Source organism: Dromiciops gliroides, chromosome 3 (genome assembly GCF_019393635.1).
Source record: "Dromiciops gliroides isolate mDroGli1 chromosome 3, mDroGli1.pri, whole genome shotgun sequence".
Taxonomy (NCBI): domain Eukaryota; kingdom Metazoa; phylum Chordata; class Mammalia; order Microbiotheria; family Microbiotheriidae; genus Dromiciops; species Dromiciops gliroides.
Window position 1 is genome coordinate 10,711,314 of NC_057863.1, and position 14,924 is coordinate 10,726,237.

Here is a 14,924-nt window from a genome sequence, read left to right on the forward strand (position 1 = left end):
CAGCTAGGTGGCACAGTGGATAGAGCACCGGCCCTGGATTCAGGAGGACCTGAGTTCAAATCCGGCCTCAGACTTAACACTACTAGCTGTGTGACCCTGGGCAAGTCACTTAACCCCAATTGCCTCACTAAAAAAAAAAAAGAAAAGAAAAGAAAGAAATATCACGGGTGGTAAGATGGGTGGACCCCACCCCTAAACCTATGGTCTGATAGTGTCACCTTTGAACATGAAGGACAACAAGCTCTTCCTAGAGATTTGGGGGATTTTTTCCAAACTCTGAAACTAGCTCTTATAACGATGGGTGCTTTTACACTTACTCTATTAGGATTCTGAATAGGGAACAACATGGGGGAACAATGTGAGTGGATTCCATTGGGGAATGAAGTTGGGTTTTTAAAGGAAGCTGGCATATAGAAGTCATTTAACAGATGTTAAATGAAGGAATGTATCTTGATTGCAGTTACAGATTGAAGTTGAGGGGTTTTTTCCTAATTCTAAGGGAGCTGCCGCACGGAAGGGTGCCCGACTGAATTAATGGATCCTGCTTCCAATGCTACACCAACTCCTTCAGAGACTAAGATGCCAATTGCAGCATTAGTTTTGGCAGCTCAATTAAAGGCCCAACAGGCAAGGTGAAGCAATCTCTTGTTGAAGCGCCCACTTGTGGTGGTGCTTTGGGCTTCCCGGTCCTTCCTGTTCAGATCCAGTTCCCCATAGTCAAAGGAAGTCAGAGGAACAAGGCATGAGTCGACAGCACCCAAGCAGCTTCATGCTCAGCTCAAACCCAGCCCTACCCCACCCCACCCCCGGCCAAGCTTTCATGAGACTTTGCCTCCAATGGTTGGATTGAACCACCCTGCCGGTCCTACCTAGGAAGGCCAAGTTCACAGCCTGGGGTTTCCGTGGACACAGAATGGAAATGGCAGTAATGATGCCCAGGGTGCCCTCTGAGCCAATAAAGAGTTGCTTGAGATCATAGCCAGTATTGTCCTTCCTCAGAGAAGTTAAGCAGTCCAGAACAAGGCCATCGGCGAGGACCTGGCAGGGGAAATGGGAAAGCGTGGATCTCAGACGACTCCCGGCATGTGGAGGGAGCCACCAGGGCTAATGACTGCTCCGGAAATAAGCAAAGAAGCATATTCCTAGCTCCCAGTCAGCCATCGGCAGATGGCAAAACAATAACAATTTTGCTCCTGAAGCTTTGAGATTTGGCAAATGATAGTCAAGGCACAGTTTGCATGAGGACAGCCAGCTGGGACATGCACAGGCACAGGCACACACACATACCACATACACACACAGAGACACACACCACATACACACACACGAGGCAAAAGGCTGCACCCAATCAAGAGCCTCTGTCACATTTTCAACAGGATCAAACAATAGGGACATCAATAGTGAGGTGATGTGTGCTTTTTATAGCCGTGGGGAGGACTCTAGCTGTCCTTGGGCAGCTAAAACTTTTTTTTTTTAATTTCAATGAAATTTCAAGAAGAGGTTCAAGAAATTCAAGTGACTCGACAGGAAGCTTCTGGTTACCTGTTGATGGTCGACTTAGTAGGGGAAAAAACTACATGGACCTTTTGGATAGAAGCCGGTACAATGTCAGCCAAGAATGCTCATCATTCATCACTGATGACAGCACAGTCCAAGGTCTCTGTCAGCAAAAGACATGCTGTGCAGACAACAGAGGCCAAGGGCACCAAAGGGCTGCCCCACCCTGAGCCTTGGAGCCTGAGATCTGCTCCCATCACTCCTGCACAGCCCCTTTTTTCACTTATACTTCTTCAGTTTCCTGTTAATACTTTTTTTTTTCTATTCAGCCCCATTTTACTCATGTGCAGGGGAATCACAAAGGAACTGTGATTTTGATCAACATGGGGAATTCTTAGATTGAGATTTGTCCATAGTCATAATAAAAGCAAGGGTTTCTATAGCACTTTAAGGTTTGGAAAGTGATATGTGTATATGCATGTATACATGTGTGCATGCATATATATGTACATGTTTATTGCTGTGTATATAATCAATCCTCAACATTTGCACATTTAATTTTCACAGCTTTAAGCATTCTTGTGATTTTATGAATCACCTCATTTTCACTTTTGTGTTGGCAACTGTGCACATTGATAGATATGTGCAAAAGAGAAAAATGAGAGGCTTAATACATGTGTGCACATATATGGAGTAGCTGGTATCCTACTGGCTGCTTCACTGGTCTTGTTCATCCCACCCTCGTGGAGTAAAGAGCTCCCCAGGTATTTGTTGAATTATTTTTATTGTTTGCCTTTAAAAGTTTTATTGTTTGCCTCAAGTTTTGTATTGCAATTATGCCCCCAAAGCTTAGAGCAAACTCTCTGGGCTCTAAGCCCAAGCATGCAAAGTCAATGATATGGCTTAGTGAAAACATAAAGATGTTAGATAAATTTGGTGCCACATCAACTGCAGCCTCTGTAGGTCATGAGTTTGGACATTTGTTATATAGTTACAATGTCCTCACACCACCATCTGACATAGTAGAAGGTAAGGTTTGAGTTAAGAAATGTTTTAGTTGTAAGAATTTTATTTACTGTAGTAATTTTGGTATTGTAGATATCGTGTGTTATGAAAAGTGAATATTGTCTAAAATCAATTTTTATTGAGATGTTTAGCACAAAAGGTCAGATAATTGTTTTTTGTTTGGTTGTTTTTGTTTTTGTTTTGTTTTAGTGTGACAATCGGGGTTAAGTGACTTGCCCAGGGTCACACAGCTAATAAGTGTTAAGTGTCTGAGGCCAGATTTGAACTCAGGTACTCCTGACTCCAGGGCTAGTGCTCTATCCACTACGCCACCTAGCTGCCCCATGTTTGGTAGGTTTTTAAAATAACATTTTATCTCTTCCCCAATTGCACATAAAAACAAAAGGTCACAGAATTCCAAGGAACTGCTAGTAAAAAGTGTTTTGCATGTTACCAGTTTTATTTTATATACTGTATTTTATGGGTTACTTCATATTTACTATATTAGGAAAAGTACATATTATCAGAATTAATGTTTTGTTATAGAGAATTTTATGCAGAAAAGTGTATTTTCAGCAGTCTCTAGAGAAAGATTACAGTTTTTGGTGGTAGCAGGAACCTCACCTCTATTTCCCATAGGTTCAATGTATCAACATTTGTGTTTTTAACTTTTCCACCTCTTCTAGTAACGTTACCCTTGTGAAAGTTGAAGATTGATTCTATATGCATGTGTGTACATATATACATAGAGCATGTGTGTAAATATAAAATCTCATTGAATCCTCACAGAAACCCTGGGAGGTAGGTGCTATTATTATCCCCCTTTACACATGAGGAAACTGAGGCAAACAGAGGTTCAGTGACTTGCCCAGGGTCCAACAGCTAGTATATATATATGTCTGAGGCAGCATTGGAACTCAGATCTTCCTGACTCCAAGACCAGCACTCTGTGCTCTATGGTGTTGCCTAGCTGCCACTGAACAGTACTGACTTAATTACAGGGTCCCAAGGAGTTGCCTGAGGCTCAGCAAAGTTGAGTGCCTTATTCAGGGTCACCCTGCTAGGAAGTATCAGAGGCAGGATTCAAACCCAGGCCTTCCTATCTCCAAGGTCAGCCCCCTACCCACTCTGCTACAATGCTTCAGTTAAGGGCATATTCATTACTCAGTGAAACTCCCTACTGATGCTGATCTAGCGGAAAGGTTGACAGGACTCTATAATGCTTTCACTGCACCGTTGCTTTAGGAGGCCTGATTGTGCCCAGGATGTAACTAAATCCACACACCAGTGATCCATTTCATTGTAGGGCCCTGTACTATTTCCAAAGCCAAAGAGAAGCAAGGGCACCCAGTTAGGAAGTGAAGGGAAAATGTAAGGAGTTGAGGAAGCAAACAGACCGGTCCTATCCCTTGGGACTTCCTGGTGGAGATGGCAAGAAGACAGGAAGCCCACCCAGCACCTGAAGGCCAGCTTATCTGTAAAGACCTGCTCAAAGGAGTATATGTGGTGCTGCTCATTCTGGCTTGGGGATCCAAAGACAAGCTCCCAGGCTAGGAGAGAAGTGACAGCATTACATCGTGTCAATGGCTGCCCTTGCCCCAAATCTGCCTAAGCAGGGAAGGAAGAGTGAGATGCCCCTCCCACCTATTCACACCAGCTCTGCCCTTAGACAGGTGACCTCGTGTCGTTAGAAATCAGCATCATGAACAAAAGAAAGGAAGTGAACTTTATAATCACAGCAGCTCGCCTGTCTCTTGCTCTTTAAAGATTTGGAAAGCACTTTGCAAACATCTTATTGGATCCTCGCAAGGGAGATTCTGTCATTGTTCCCACTTTAATGGATGAGGAAAGAGCTGAGGTTCAGTTTGGGGCCATTGCCCGGGATCACACAGCTAGTATCTGGGGTGGGGTTTGATGCAGGTCAATGTGACTTCAGGTTCAATGCTCTATTAACTACGACATGCTGACACATTCTCCAAGCTGTTGACTAGCAAACACACACACACACACACACACACACACACACGCATGCACGTACACATATATACACACTCTATACTGATTGTAAAACAGTCATCGATTTTTACATATGATGTCAAATAATATCCCTTAATAGTGATCATAAGAATGAGGTAGTGATGGTTCCCTTTTAAAAAATAATCATAAAAGGTCTAAAATACTGCATCCCCAAGTAGCAAGAATAGAAGTATCTACACCAGATTGAGAACAACTGTGCTCTAAAGTTTGCTAAAGGCTTTGATCTCTTACCACTTCTAGTCCAAGAACTGTCCCACGCAGAGAGCCATATCTCAGAAGTCTGAGACCACCTGCATTTGTGGCCACATTTCCACCAATGTGACAACTACCCTTCGCTCCCAAATCCAGGGGCATGATGAAGTCTCTTTCCTCTACATACTGGTTTAGCTGCTCGAGGATACACCCAGCCTGACAAATCAGGATTCCTGAAAACACCAGATTCAGGTCATTGTCACATACACACTTTTGCTGAAAGACAAGTGATTACTAACTACAGCTGTCACACCTTCCAAGCCACATCTGTTTCTTAGAATCCTGACTTGAGGGAAGGAGTCACCACCACTGTCCCCCCAACACACACCCCACCCCAGATCAGTGGAGAGGGCAAAAAAGAAGCCTTCATGCTTCCCCTCAGGAATTGGATATGTATTTGCTAGTAACAATTAAGCAATCAGTTTCTGTGCAGTGAGAGAAAAGGAGAAAAAGAAGGAAGTAAAGGTTGGAAAACAAAAAAGGAGGGGATGGCAAGGGATGGAGGAGGAGGAATAACAAGTACATAAATGGAAATGCTAGCACTATTTGTGTTGCCAGAAGCAAATAAATATGGAAATATCGTGAAGCTGTGTCACCTCAGCAGTTGGCAAACACACAAAAAAAGTTGGATAAACAGTTAAAATGAATTTCATTCATTTTCCAGGCTTATTCATCTTCAAATATAAATTCAGTATTTTTTCTGATGAGTCATGAAGGAAATCAGATTTTTCACATTGTTGTGCATATGTGAAGAGTTTCAGTCAATAACAACAAAATGTTTTCCCAAATTAACCAAATTCTCCTTGAACCCCAAATACAACAAAGACCACAGTTATACTAAAAGTAGAAAAGAAGGCAAGAGAAATGCAAAATAATAGACTTAATCCCCCAAACATTTGAAGTGCTTATGGTATATAAAGCACCCAACTAGGCACTAAGATAGATGAGGGTTAGTCCTCTCCTTGTGGAGCTTAGTCTATAAAAAGGACACAACACCAATAACTGTAATACAAAGAAATCCCTAAATGTCTAAGTATGAGGCTGTGTGAGACATGCAGGGGGAATTGTCATCAGCTGGGAGATGAAGAAAGAATTTGTGTAAAAGGTGGCATTTGTAAGGAGGGAAACTGGGGGAGAAGGTGCTCTAAATACAGAGAACTGTGAGTAAAAGGACAAGGCATGGAAGGGGGTCAGTAATCAGTCCATTCTGACTGGGTCAGAGAACATATGGCTGGAAGTAGTGTGCAACAAGGCTGGAAAAGCATGGGGACAGTGTCCAGACAGGGGCAAGAAGGCTGTTATTGGAAGGGATGGAGAGTGAGGGTGAAAAGAGCAGTTCAGAGGTTAGGGTGCTAATGAAGGATTCTGCCAGGCAGAGAGGCAGGAGAACAGGAAGGAGAGGTGGACTCCAGAAATAGTAAAGAATGAAACCAACAAGACTTGGTAACTGATCAGCTATGTGGGAGGAGTTAAAGATAACACCATCATTTCTAATGTGGGAGGCTTGGCTAGGCAGGGGATGCCTGATAGACACAGAGAATTAAGGAGGAGGACATGGCAGTGTTGGCTCAGTTATGGACTCAAAACCAACAATAACTTTGGGCTCCTTGTTCTATAGCTCAATGGAGGTCAATTAGATAAGAATAACAACCTTGTACTTGTAGAGTTTTACAAAGTGCTTTCACATGGATTCATTATCTCATTTATCTTCACAACAATGTCATGAGGTGGCTTTTATGATCTCTTTATTACAGATCAGGAAACTGAGGCTTGAAATAGGTTAAATGACTTGCCCAGATCATTGGTAGCAAATCCAGCCCTAGAATTCAAGTTATTATCTGTGAGAAAATAATGGGATTTGGCAGATGCCCAGGGGCCCCACCTGAAGATTGATTTGGAATTGATTGAAATGGGTAAGACTGACTGATAGACTGACTGAGAACCTACTTAAGGTTGATTAAATGGAGACCACACCTGGCCAGCCCTGAGTGGGGTGTTGTTCTCAGAGGCTGTGGACTACGACATCAACATGAGACCACCCTGAACCAAGAAGTTCAAAGGACCACCCCTTCTGGGAGAGGGGGACAGGAAGTAGCAGGTGAAGCTGGCTCCCTGGGTTTCTAGCTTATAAGTAAACTTTAGCTAGTTCTCCCCCCACACCGGGGGTAGATACAAGGTGACTACACATTAGGATGATTTTAAACGTCACATATCATTACTGTTTAAACAGATAATATGCTTTAGTTCTACAGCAGACAGCAGCTGTACCTCTCGATCTGAAAGTAAATAATATTTAAACTAAGAAAGAAATGCCAGGCTTCTCTTTAGTTCCTATGAAGCCCCAGGAAGCTCCTGAAAGAGCCCAAGGAACTCACCAGACACAGCGTTGAAGCTGATGACTTGATTCATAAGTGATGTAGAAAGGATGATTTCATCAAAGACAGGGACGCTGCCCCCCACCATACCTGTGTTCCCCCCCTGAGGATTGACAGCCAAGTTCCTCTTATTGCAGTACCTAAAATAGAAAACACAAAGTCGGTGGCAGTGGCCCCAGGGAGCTAAAGAGACTATTATTAGAAAAGGGAATGGGATAGTTTTCTTTTCGTGCCCATGCCTAAGGCACTAATACTTGAGCACAGACAAAACTAAGTGCCTGGAAGATTTTGTCCTTTGTGTGACTCTAGGATTTCAATGGTTTAGTGAAATTCCCTGGTGAGGAGACATCCTCTGCCAAAGCAAATCAGTCCCTTCTCTGTGACTTACAATCTGGTAGAGTTGCCTGGGACAGAAAGGTTAAGAGACTTGCCCAAGGTAAGAGAGTCAGCCAGTCAACAAACATTTAATAAGCGCCTACTGGGGCAGTGAGATGGTTCAGTAGATAAGTGCACCCAACCTGGAGTCAGGAAGACCTCAGATACTTCCTCACTGTGTGACCCTGGAAAAGTCACTTAGCCCTGTTTGCCTCTGTTTTCTCATCTGTAAAATGAGCTGGAGAAGGAAATGGCAAACCACTCCAGTATCTTTGCCAAGAAAACCCCAAGTGGAGTGATGATGAATCAGACATGAATGAGATGATTGAACAAAGCACCTACTTTGTGCCAGGGACTGTGCTAAGAACTAAGGATACAAGAAGCAGGGGGTCCCTACCCTCAAGCAGCTCACAGTCTGATGGGGGAAACGCCATGCAAACAAATAGTGCTATACAAGATAAATAAGAAATCATCAACACCCTGGGCAAGTCACTTAACCTCAATTGCCTCACCAAAAAAGAAAAGAAATCATCAACAGAGGAAAAACACTGGAATTAGGAGGGATAGAGAAAGGCCAACTGGGAAAATACGGCATGTGTCAGAACCAAGACTTGAACTTAGGTCATCTTGACCCCGAGTCCAGCTCTCTGTCTACTAGGGGAAACACATTACTTCCCAAAAAAATGAATAAATGGGACTAGCAGAGAACCCCCTAAAATAAGAGGTTGCAGTTCAAAACCTCTCGATTAACATATATTCTGAGACATCTTCAAATACCTTGAAAGAGTGTCTGAACTGAGGAACACAGAAGTCAACCAAGATGCCAGAGGCAGGGCAGCTCTGGACTTGAAGTCAGGAAGCCCTGAGTTAAACACTGTTTCATACACTCAGCTGTGTGACCCTGGACAAAAATGTAATTCTCTCAGCCAGTTTTATCAAGTATAAAATGAGGATAATAATAGCACCAGGCTCACAGAGCTGTGAGGATCAAATGAGATTATCCATGAAAAGTGCTTTGTGAACCTTAAAGCATCCCTTACCCAAATGCTCACTGTGTCATTAACATCTGAACGGTGGCATGTGTCCTAAAGCCAGAGCTGCCCCTCAAGGAAATACCCACATGTGAAGAGCATCTGGCTAAGTGTTCTCCCATCCCCAGCCATCCCCAGCCATCCCCAGCCATGGAATCCCAAGGGATCTCCCTGATGTATTTAAGTTAGCTAAATAAAAATGAAAATAAGGCCTTGAAATCCCCTTCTGCATTAGCCTCCATTAATCCATCCCAAAGGACTCCTTTTTCTCCTGACTGCCTTCTTCATATGTCTAGATTCCTTTTTTATTTCTTCCAACTGAACCTGTGATTTCACCTGTGTCAGGAACTACTCTTTCTAGCACCACAGAAGGGCACCTGATGGGTCACTGACAGTGACAGAGACAGGAGTAGTACTCAGAGGCAAAGGGACCAGGCCAGGGTCACCCAGCCAGCGTGTGTCAGAGATGGGACTTAAACCCAGGTCATTCCTGGGCCAGTCTAACCTTGCCTAAAAAATGATCAGCATGATAATGAAGATTTGTTTTAAAAATCAATCACAAATAACAACTCGAATTATGTAGTGTTTCCCACCTGGCCGTGATACTCTGGGATCCCCCCATATCAGTACCTTAGCACAGAGCCTGGCACATAGTAGGCACTTAATAAATGCCTAATGATGTCCACATCATCATAACACTTTCTCAAGTTACCCGAGTATTTGGGAGACCTCTTCTGTAGTCTTAGGTTTCAGCAGCACCTTACTGCAGCCTGTTAGAAAACCAAAAAAGAGTCAAGTCAAAGCAAGGGTTTCATAATAAGCAAAATAATCCAAAATATAAAAACAATTTTAAAAGATATTCCTCGTGGAGGCAGCTAGGTGGCACAGTAGATAAAGCACCAGTCCTGGATTCAGGAGGACCTGAGTTCAAATCCAGCTTCAGACACTTGACACTAGCTGTGTAACCCTGGGCAAGTCACTTAACCCTCATTGCCCTGCCAAAAAAAAAAAAAAGATATTCATCGTTACTTAATATCATTTAAACATCTTCACTTGGGTCCAGGCTAATCTTACCTTAAAAATGAAAAGGTTGATAATGAAGCTTTTTTATAAAATCTATAACAAATAATAAGTCACATTATGTAATGCTCTAAGGTTTACAAAGTGTTTCCTTCACAACAACATGATGAGGACTCATGGGATACTGTTTATGCTTTTATTTACTTAGTAACAAACACTATAGCTACACCATAGTCCAATAGCTGGAATTGAGCTGAAAGATAACATGGACAGTGGCTTGTCTTCTAAGCTGAAGTCAGTTTTCTCCTTATGAAAGAATCTAAACAAAAAGGGTTTTAGAAACAACCCTGGTGAAGAATTGCCAAGTATCAGAAACCATCAGAAAGACCATCACAAATAATAAAATAAATGTGCGTTCCAACAACTCTAACATTTCACTACACACCCAGCAAACTGGAAAAAGGACAAGACAGATGGAGTCACTGGGGGGGGGGGGGGAGCCGGGCCTATGGAGGGACGGGCAAATTCACATATTGTTGGTAGAATCGGTCTGTTTCTGAGAAACAAGGTGGAAGTGGGCAAGAAAAGTCACTAAAATGCTTGTAACTGTTCATTCAGAAAGCCCACAGCTGAGCATATGCCCCAAGTAGATCAAAGACAGAAAAGGCCCATGGATCTCAAGATATTCAGAGCAGCACTTTCTGCAGTAGGAAAAAACAGAAATGAAAATGGTTGGTGATTGGGAGATGGCTGGACAAATTGTGGTGTATGAATGTAACAGAATATTATTACATGTAAGAAATAATGGAAATGGAAACAAGAGGGAAATTCTATGAACTGATACACAGGGAAAAAAATAGAACCAGGAAGATAATATACACATGACAATACAACAGAATAAATGGAAGGGAAGAGAAAGGGGAAGGGGAAGGGAAAGGGGAAGAAAGAAAGGAAGGAAGGAAGGAAGGAAGGAAGGAAGGAAGGAAGGAAGGAAGGAAGGAAGGAAGGAAGGAAGGAAGGAAGGAAGGAAGGAAGGAAGGAAGGAAGGAAGGAAGGGAGGGAGGGAGGGAGGGAGGGAGGGAGGGAAGGAAGGAAGGAAGGAAGGAAGGGAGGGAGGGAAGGAAGGAAGGAGGGAGGGAAGGAAAGGAAGGAGGAAGAACTGACCAAGTCTGAACCAGAAAAGAATTGAGAAAATGCATCTCCGGGGCAGCTAGGTGGTTCAGTGGATAGAGCACCAGCCCTGGATTCAGGAGGACCTGAGTTCAAATCCCGTCTCAGACACTTAACACTTACTAGCTGTGTGCCCCGGGGCAAGTCACTTAACCCCAATTACCTCATGAGGGGGGGAAAAAGAGAGAAAATGCATTTCCTTCACCTCTTTACAAGGGTGCAGGACTATGGTGTGGAATATTGCATAGGTTGTTAAAACTGATGTGTTGTTTACTTTTACTGAATCTACTTTTTTCATCTTTATCACAAGGAATGGCTTGCTGGGAAGGGGAGGGATGTATTCAGAAATGAAGATCATCTCAAACAAGTTATCAATAAACAAGGTAAAAAGACAGCCATAATTACAGGACTCTGGGAAAAGATAAGAAATTTTCATTTATCAACTTTGAAGTTTACATGTAAAGCTAAATGGAAACAGGATTGGAAAGGAGAAAATACATCAGGGGAACCCACATCATCTCAAGCATTTTATCAAGGAAAACCTAGCTATGTGCTGGGGAATTTGTCTAAGGCACCCAGTGAATTTGAAGAGGCCTTAATTAAAGATCCAAATGGTAATTCTTCTACGAGCATTCAGGATACCAGCTTCACTAAGTGAACTTTCTTGCCTCTTAGTTGATTGGTTGATTGCTGATTCAACAAGAAACACATGCTCCATCAGCTGTGTCTTTCTCAAGAAAGATACTGCACCCACAATCAAGTGGGCTGTAGCCTTCGATCTGCGATTACCTGGGCGTCTGACGCTGTCACTTCCCCTCCCTCCATAGGGCTCATCTAGAGATGTTAGTCTCCTCTACATCATCTCTAAAGCCCCTTCTTATGTGTCTGATTAAAATTCATCACGTGCTTTTTAAGTTCCTAATAGGTACAAGGCATTGTGCTAGGTTTGGAGACAAAAATAAGTAAATAAAATAATCCCTCAAGAAATCATTGGCATCCTGGCAGAGGTGTGACTTGTAAAGAGTTGAGTACAATCCTAGGTACATGTCAGGTGCCACACCAAACGTGCTTTAGGACCGTGTCAGAATTTATATTCTATACAACAGTGAGCTCAGGTACTGTGTGCAGACCACCCTGTGTGCCAGGAAAATGATGTCAGCCCACTAACGATCCTCATTCAAGTTTCTTGTGATTGTTTTTTTTTGTTTGGTTTGGTGAGGCACTTGGGGTTAAGTGACTTGCCCAGGGTCACACAGTTAGTAAGTGTCAAGTGTCTGAGGTCGGATTTGAACTCAGGTCCTCCTGAATCCAGGGCTAGTGCTCTATCCACTGTGCTACTTATCTGCCCCTCTTGTGATTATTTTTAATTAAAATTCACTGTGAGAAGACTATGAGCTCATGGTCTCTAAACAATACCAACAGTGAAGGGCCTAACTAGAGCAAAATGAATTATCATGCACCATTATGCATCAATTAAAAATCATGACAAAAAAAGGCATCCATGCCAGAACATAGCAAAAATTATTCTGACTGTGGAGGGAAAGGTCCAGGGAAACTGAAATCAATCAATCTCTCTTAGGTATCATAATGGGTTGCAAGAATCAACCTAGGCCAAATACAAAAGAAGCTTCACATTCAAGAACAAAAGGCACAAAGGAAGCCCCAAGCCAATGTGGGACCAATAAATTAAGTCTCAACACCAGGGCAAAAGTCAGTGATTTGGAGAAAAATAGGTAGACAGAGCCAAGTTGGCGGAGTGAAACCAGGAAGCTGCCTGAGCTCTCCCAAATTTCCCTCAGAAACAACATTAAATTAAGCCTCTCAACAGATTCTAGAGCTGCAAAACCTGAAGGGGAAAAAAAAGGGAGTGAAACAATCTTCTGACTTAAGATAACCTAGAAGATCTTCAGGAAAAGTCTGTTTCATCTGGATAAGCCAGCAAAAGGCTCTTAGTCACAACACAGATCAGCAGCCAAGGACCCACTGTCCTAGCCCAGCACACTAGTGGCACAGCAGGCCAGTTGTGAGGCCTCCAACCCCAATGCAGAACCAGGGTTCTGCAGGGTTCAAGCCAGGGTATCAGCTACCCAACAGGCTCAAGTTGTGCCACTCTAGTACAGTAAGAAGCCACAAGCTGCTGATGCCTCAGAGCAGAAAGCTGATGACGTGGCCCCTGGTCCCCAGCAAAAGAAGATCCAGACAGAGCACACTGTACCCCAGGAGCAGAATTCAATCTTAAAAGGCACAAGAGGCTAAAATAAAAATAAAAATGTGAATAAGAAACAAAAAAGAACCCTCACCATTGATGGCTACTATGGTAACAGGGAGGATCAAAACATAAACTCAGAGAAAGATGACAATAATAAAACTCCTACATGTGAAGCCTCAAAGGGGAAGAAGAATTGGTCTTGAGACCAAAAAGCCCACCTGGAAGAGCTCAAAAAGGATTTTATAAACCAAATAAGAGAGGTAGAAGAAAAAATGGGAAAAGAGATGAGAGTTGTGCAAGAGAAAGTCAATAGCTTTGAAAAAGAAAATAATGCCTTAAAAAAATACAACTGGAATATTGGAAAAGAAGAATAATTCCCTAAAAATAAGAATTGAGCAGATAGAAGCTCATTGAGACAAGAGGAAGAAGTAAAGCAAAATCAAAAGAATATAAAAGTAGAAGAAAACATAAAATACCTCTTCAGAAAAGTAACAGACCTGGAAAATAGATTTAGTGGAGACAATATAAGAATAATTGGACTACCTGAAGGCCATAATCAAAAAAAGAGCCTAAACAGCATTTTTCAGGACATTATCAAGGAGAACTGCCCCAATGTCTTACAAGCAGAGAAAAACTAAGTCATTGAAAGAATCTACCCATCACCTCCTGAAAGAGACCCCAAAAGGAAAACTCCAAGGAATATCATAACTAAATTCCAGAATTATCAAGTAAAGGAGAAAATACTGCAAGCAGCCAGAAAGAAACAATTTCAATATCAAGGAACAACAATTAGAATTACACAGGACCGGGGGCAGCTAGGTGGCGCAGTAGATAGAGCACCAGCCCTGGAGTCAGGAGTACCTGAGTTCAAATCTGGCCTCAGACACTTAACACTTACTAGCTGTGTGACCCTGGGCAAGTCACTTAACCCCAATTGCCTCACTAAAAAAAAAAAAAAAGAATTACACAGGACCTGGGAGTTTCAACATTAAAGGATCAGAGGGCTTGGAATATGATATTCCAGAGGGCAAAGGAACTGGGATTACAACCAAGAATGTACTACCCAGCAAAATTAAAATTAATAATCTCTTTTTTAGCAACAAACATTTATTTTATGTTTTCCAGTTACACATAAGGGTAGTTTTCAACATTCATTTTCATAAGATTTAGAGTTCCAAATTTTTCTCCCTCCCTCCCTTTCCTCCCCCCTCCACAAGATTGCTACCAGGTTATATATGTACAATCCACAAGTGTTCTTTTTATCAGTTCTTTCTATGGAGGTGAATAGTAAGCTTCCTCATTAGTTCCTTGGGATTGTCTTGGATCATTGCATTGCTGAGAGTAGGTCATTGAACAATACTGCTGTCACTATGCACAATGTCCTCCCAACTCTGCTCACTTCACTATACATCGATGTTCATTAGTCTTTCCAGGTTTTTCTGGGATCATCCTGTTTGTCATTTCCTATAGCACATGACCATTTCACTGAAATCATATAGCACAGCTTTTTCCGTCATTCCTCAATTGATGGATATTCCCTTGATTCTCAATTCTTAGCCTCCACCAAGAGTTGCTATAAATATTTTTTGTACAATTTTCCCCCTTTTTTCTTTTTCATGATTACTATTGTTAACTGTTTTCCTTCTATCCTATTCCCTTCCCCATGATATTTATTCTATTATCCATCTTCTTTCATCCTATCACTCTTCAAAAGGGATTTTGTCCCCTCCCCCACTCTGCCCTTCCTTCTTTTGCCCCTCTCTCTCTTTATCCCCTTCCCCTCCTATTTTCCTGCAGGGTTGGAGAGATTACTCCACCCAATTGAAGTGTGTACATTATTATTTCCTTGAGCCAATTCTAATGAGATTGAGGTCTTTGGGCCAATTCTGATGAGTGTAAAATTCATTTACTGCCCTGCTCCTCTTCCATCTCTTCCCCCACTCCATAAGCCTT

The 14,924-nt window shown here is 42.4% G+C and overlaps 1 protein-coding gene across 3 annotated transcripts in view; it reads right to left on the bottom strand.

Moving 5' to 3' along the window:
* The window catches only part of D2HGDH (D-2-hydroxyglutarate dehydrogenase), a 39,530-nt gene that overhangs the window by 14,207 nt on the left and 10,399 nt on the right, over window positions 1-14,924 (bottom strand). The window contains exons 3-6 of one of the 3 annotated variants that reach the window (XM_043995349.1): window positions 9,285-9,342; window positions 7,167-7,306; window positions 4,771-4,964; window positions 870-1,038 (exon numbers count right to left, since the gene is read on the bottom strand). In XM_043995349.1, coding sequence (XP_043851284.1) covers window positions 870-1,038; window positions 4,771-4,964; window positions 7,167-7,306; window positions 9,285-9,342 — 561 coding nt within the window. The remainder of the gene's footprint in view (window positions 1-869; window positions 1,039-4,770; window positions 4,965-7,166; window positions 7,307-9,284; window positions 9,343-14,924) is intronic. The other 2 variants (XM_043995350.1, XM_043995351.1) reach the window with 2 other exon arrangements.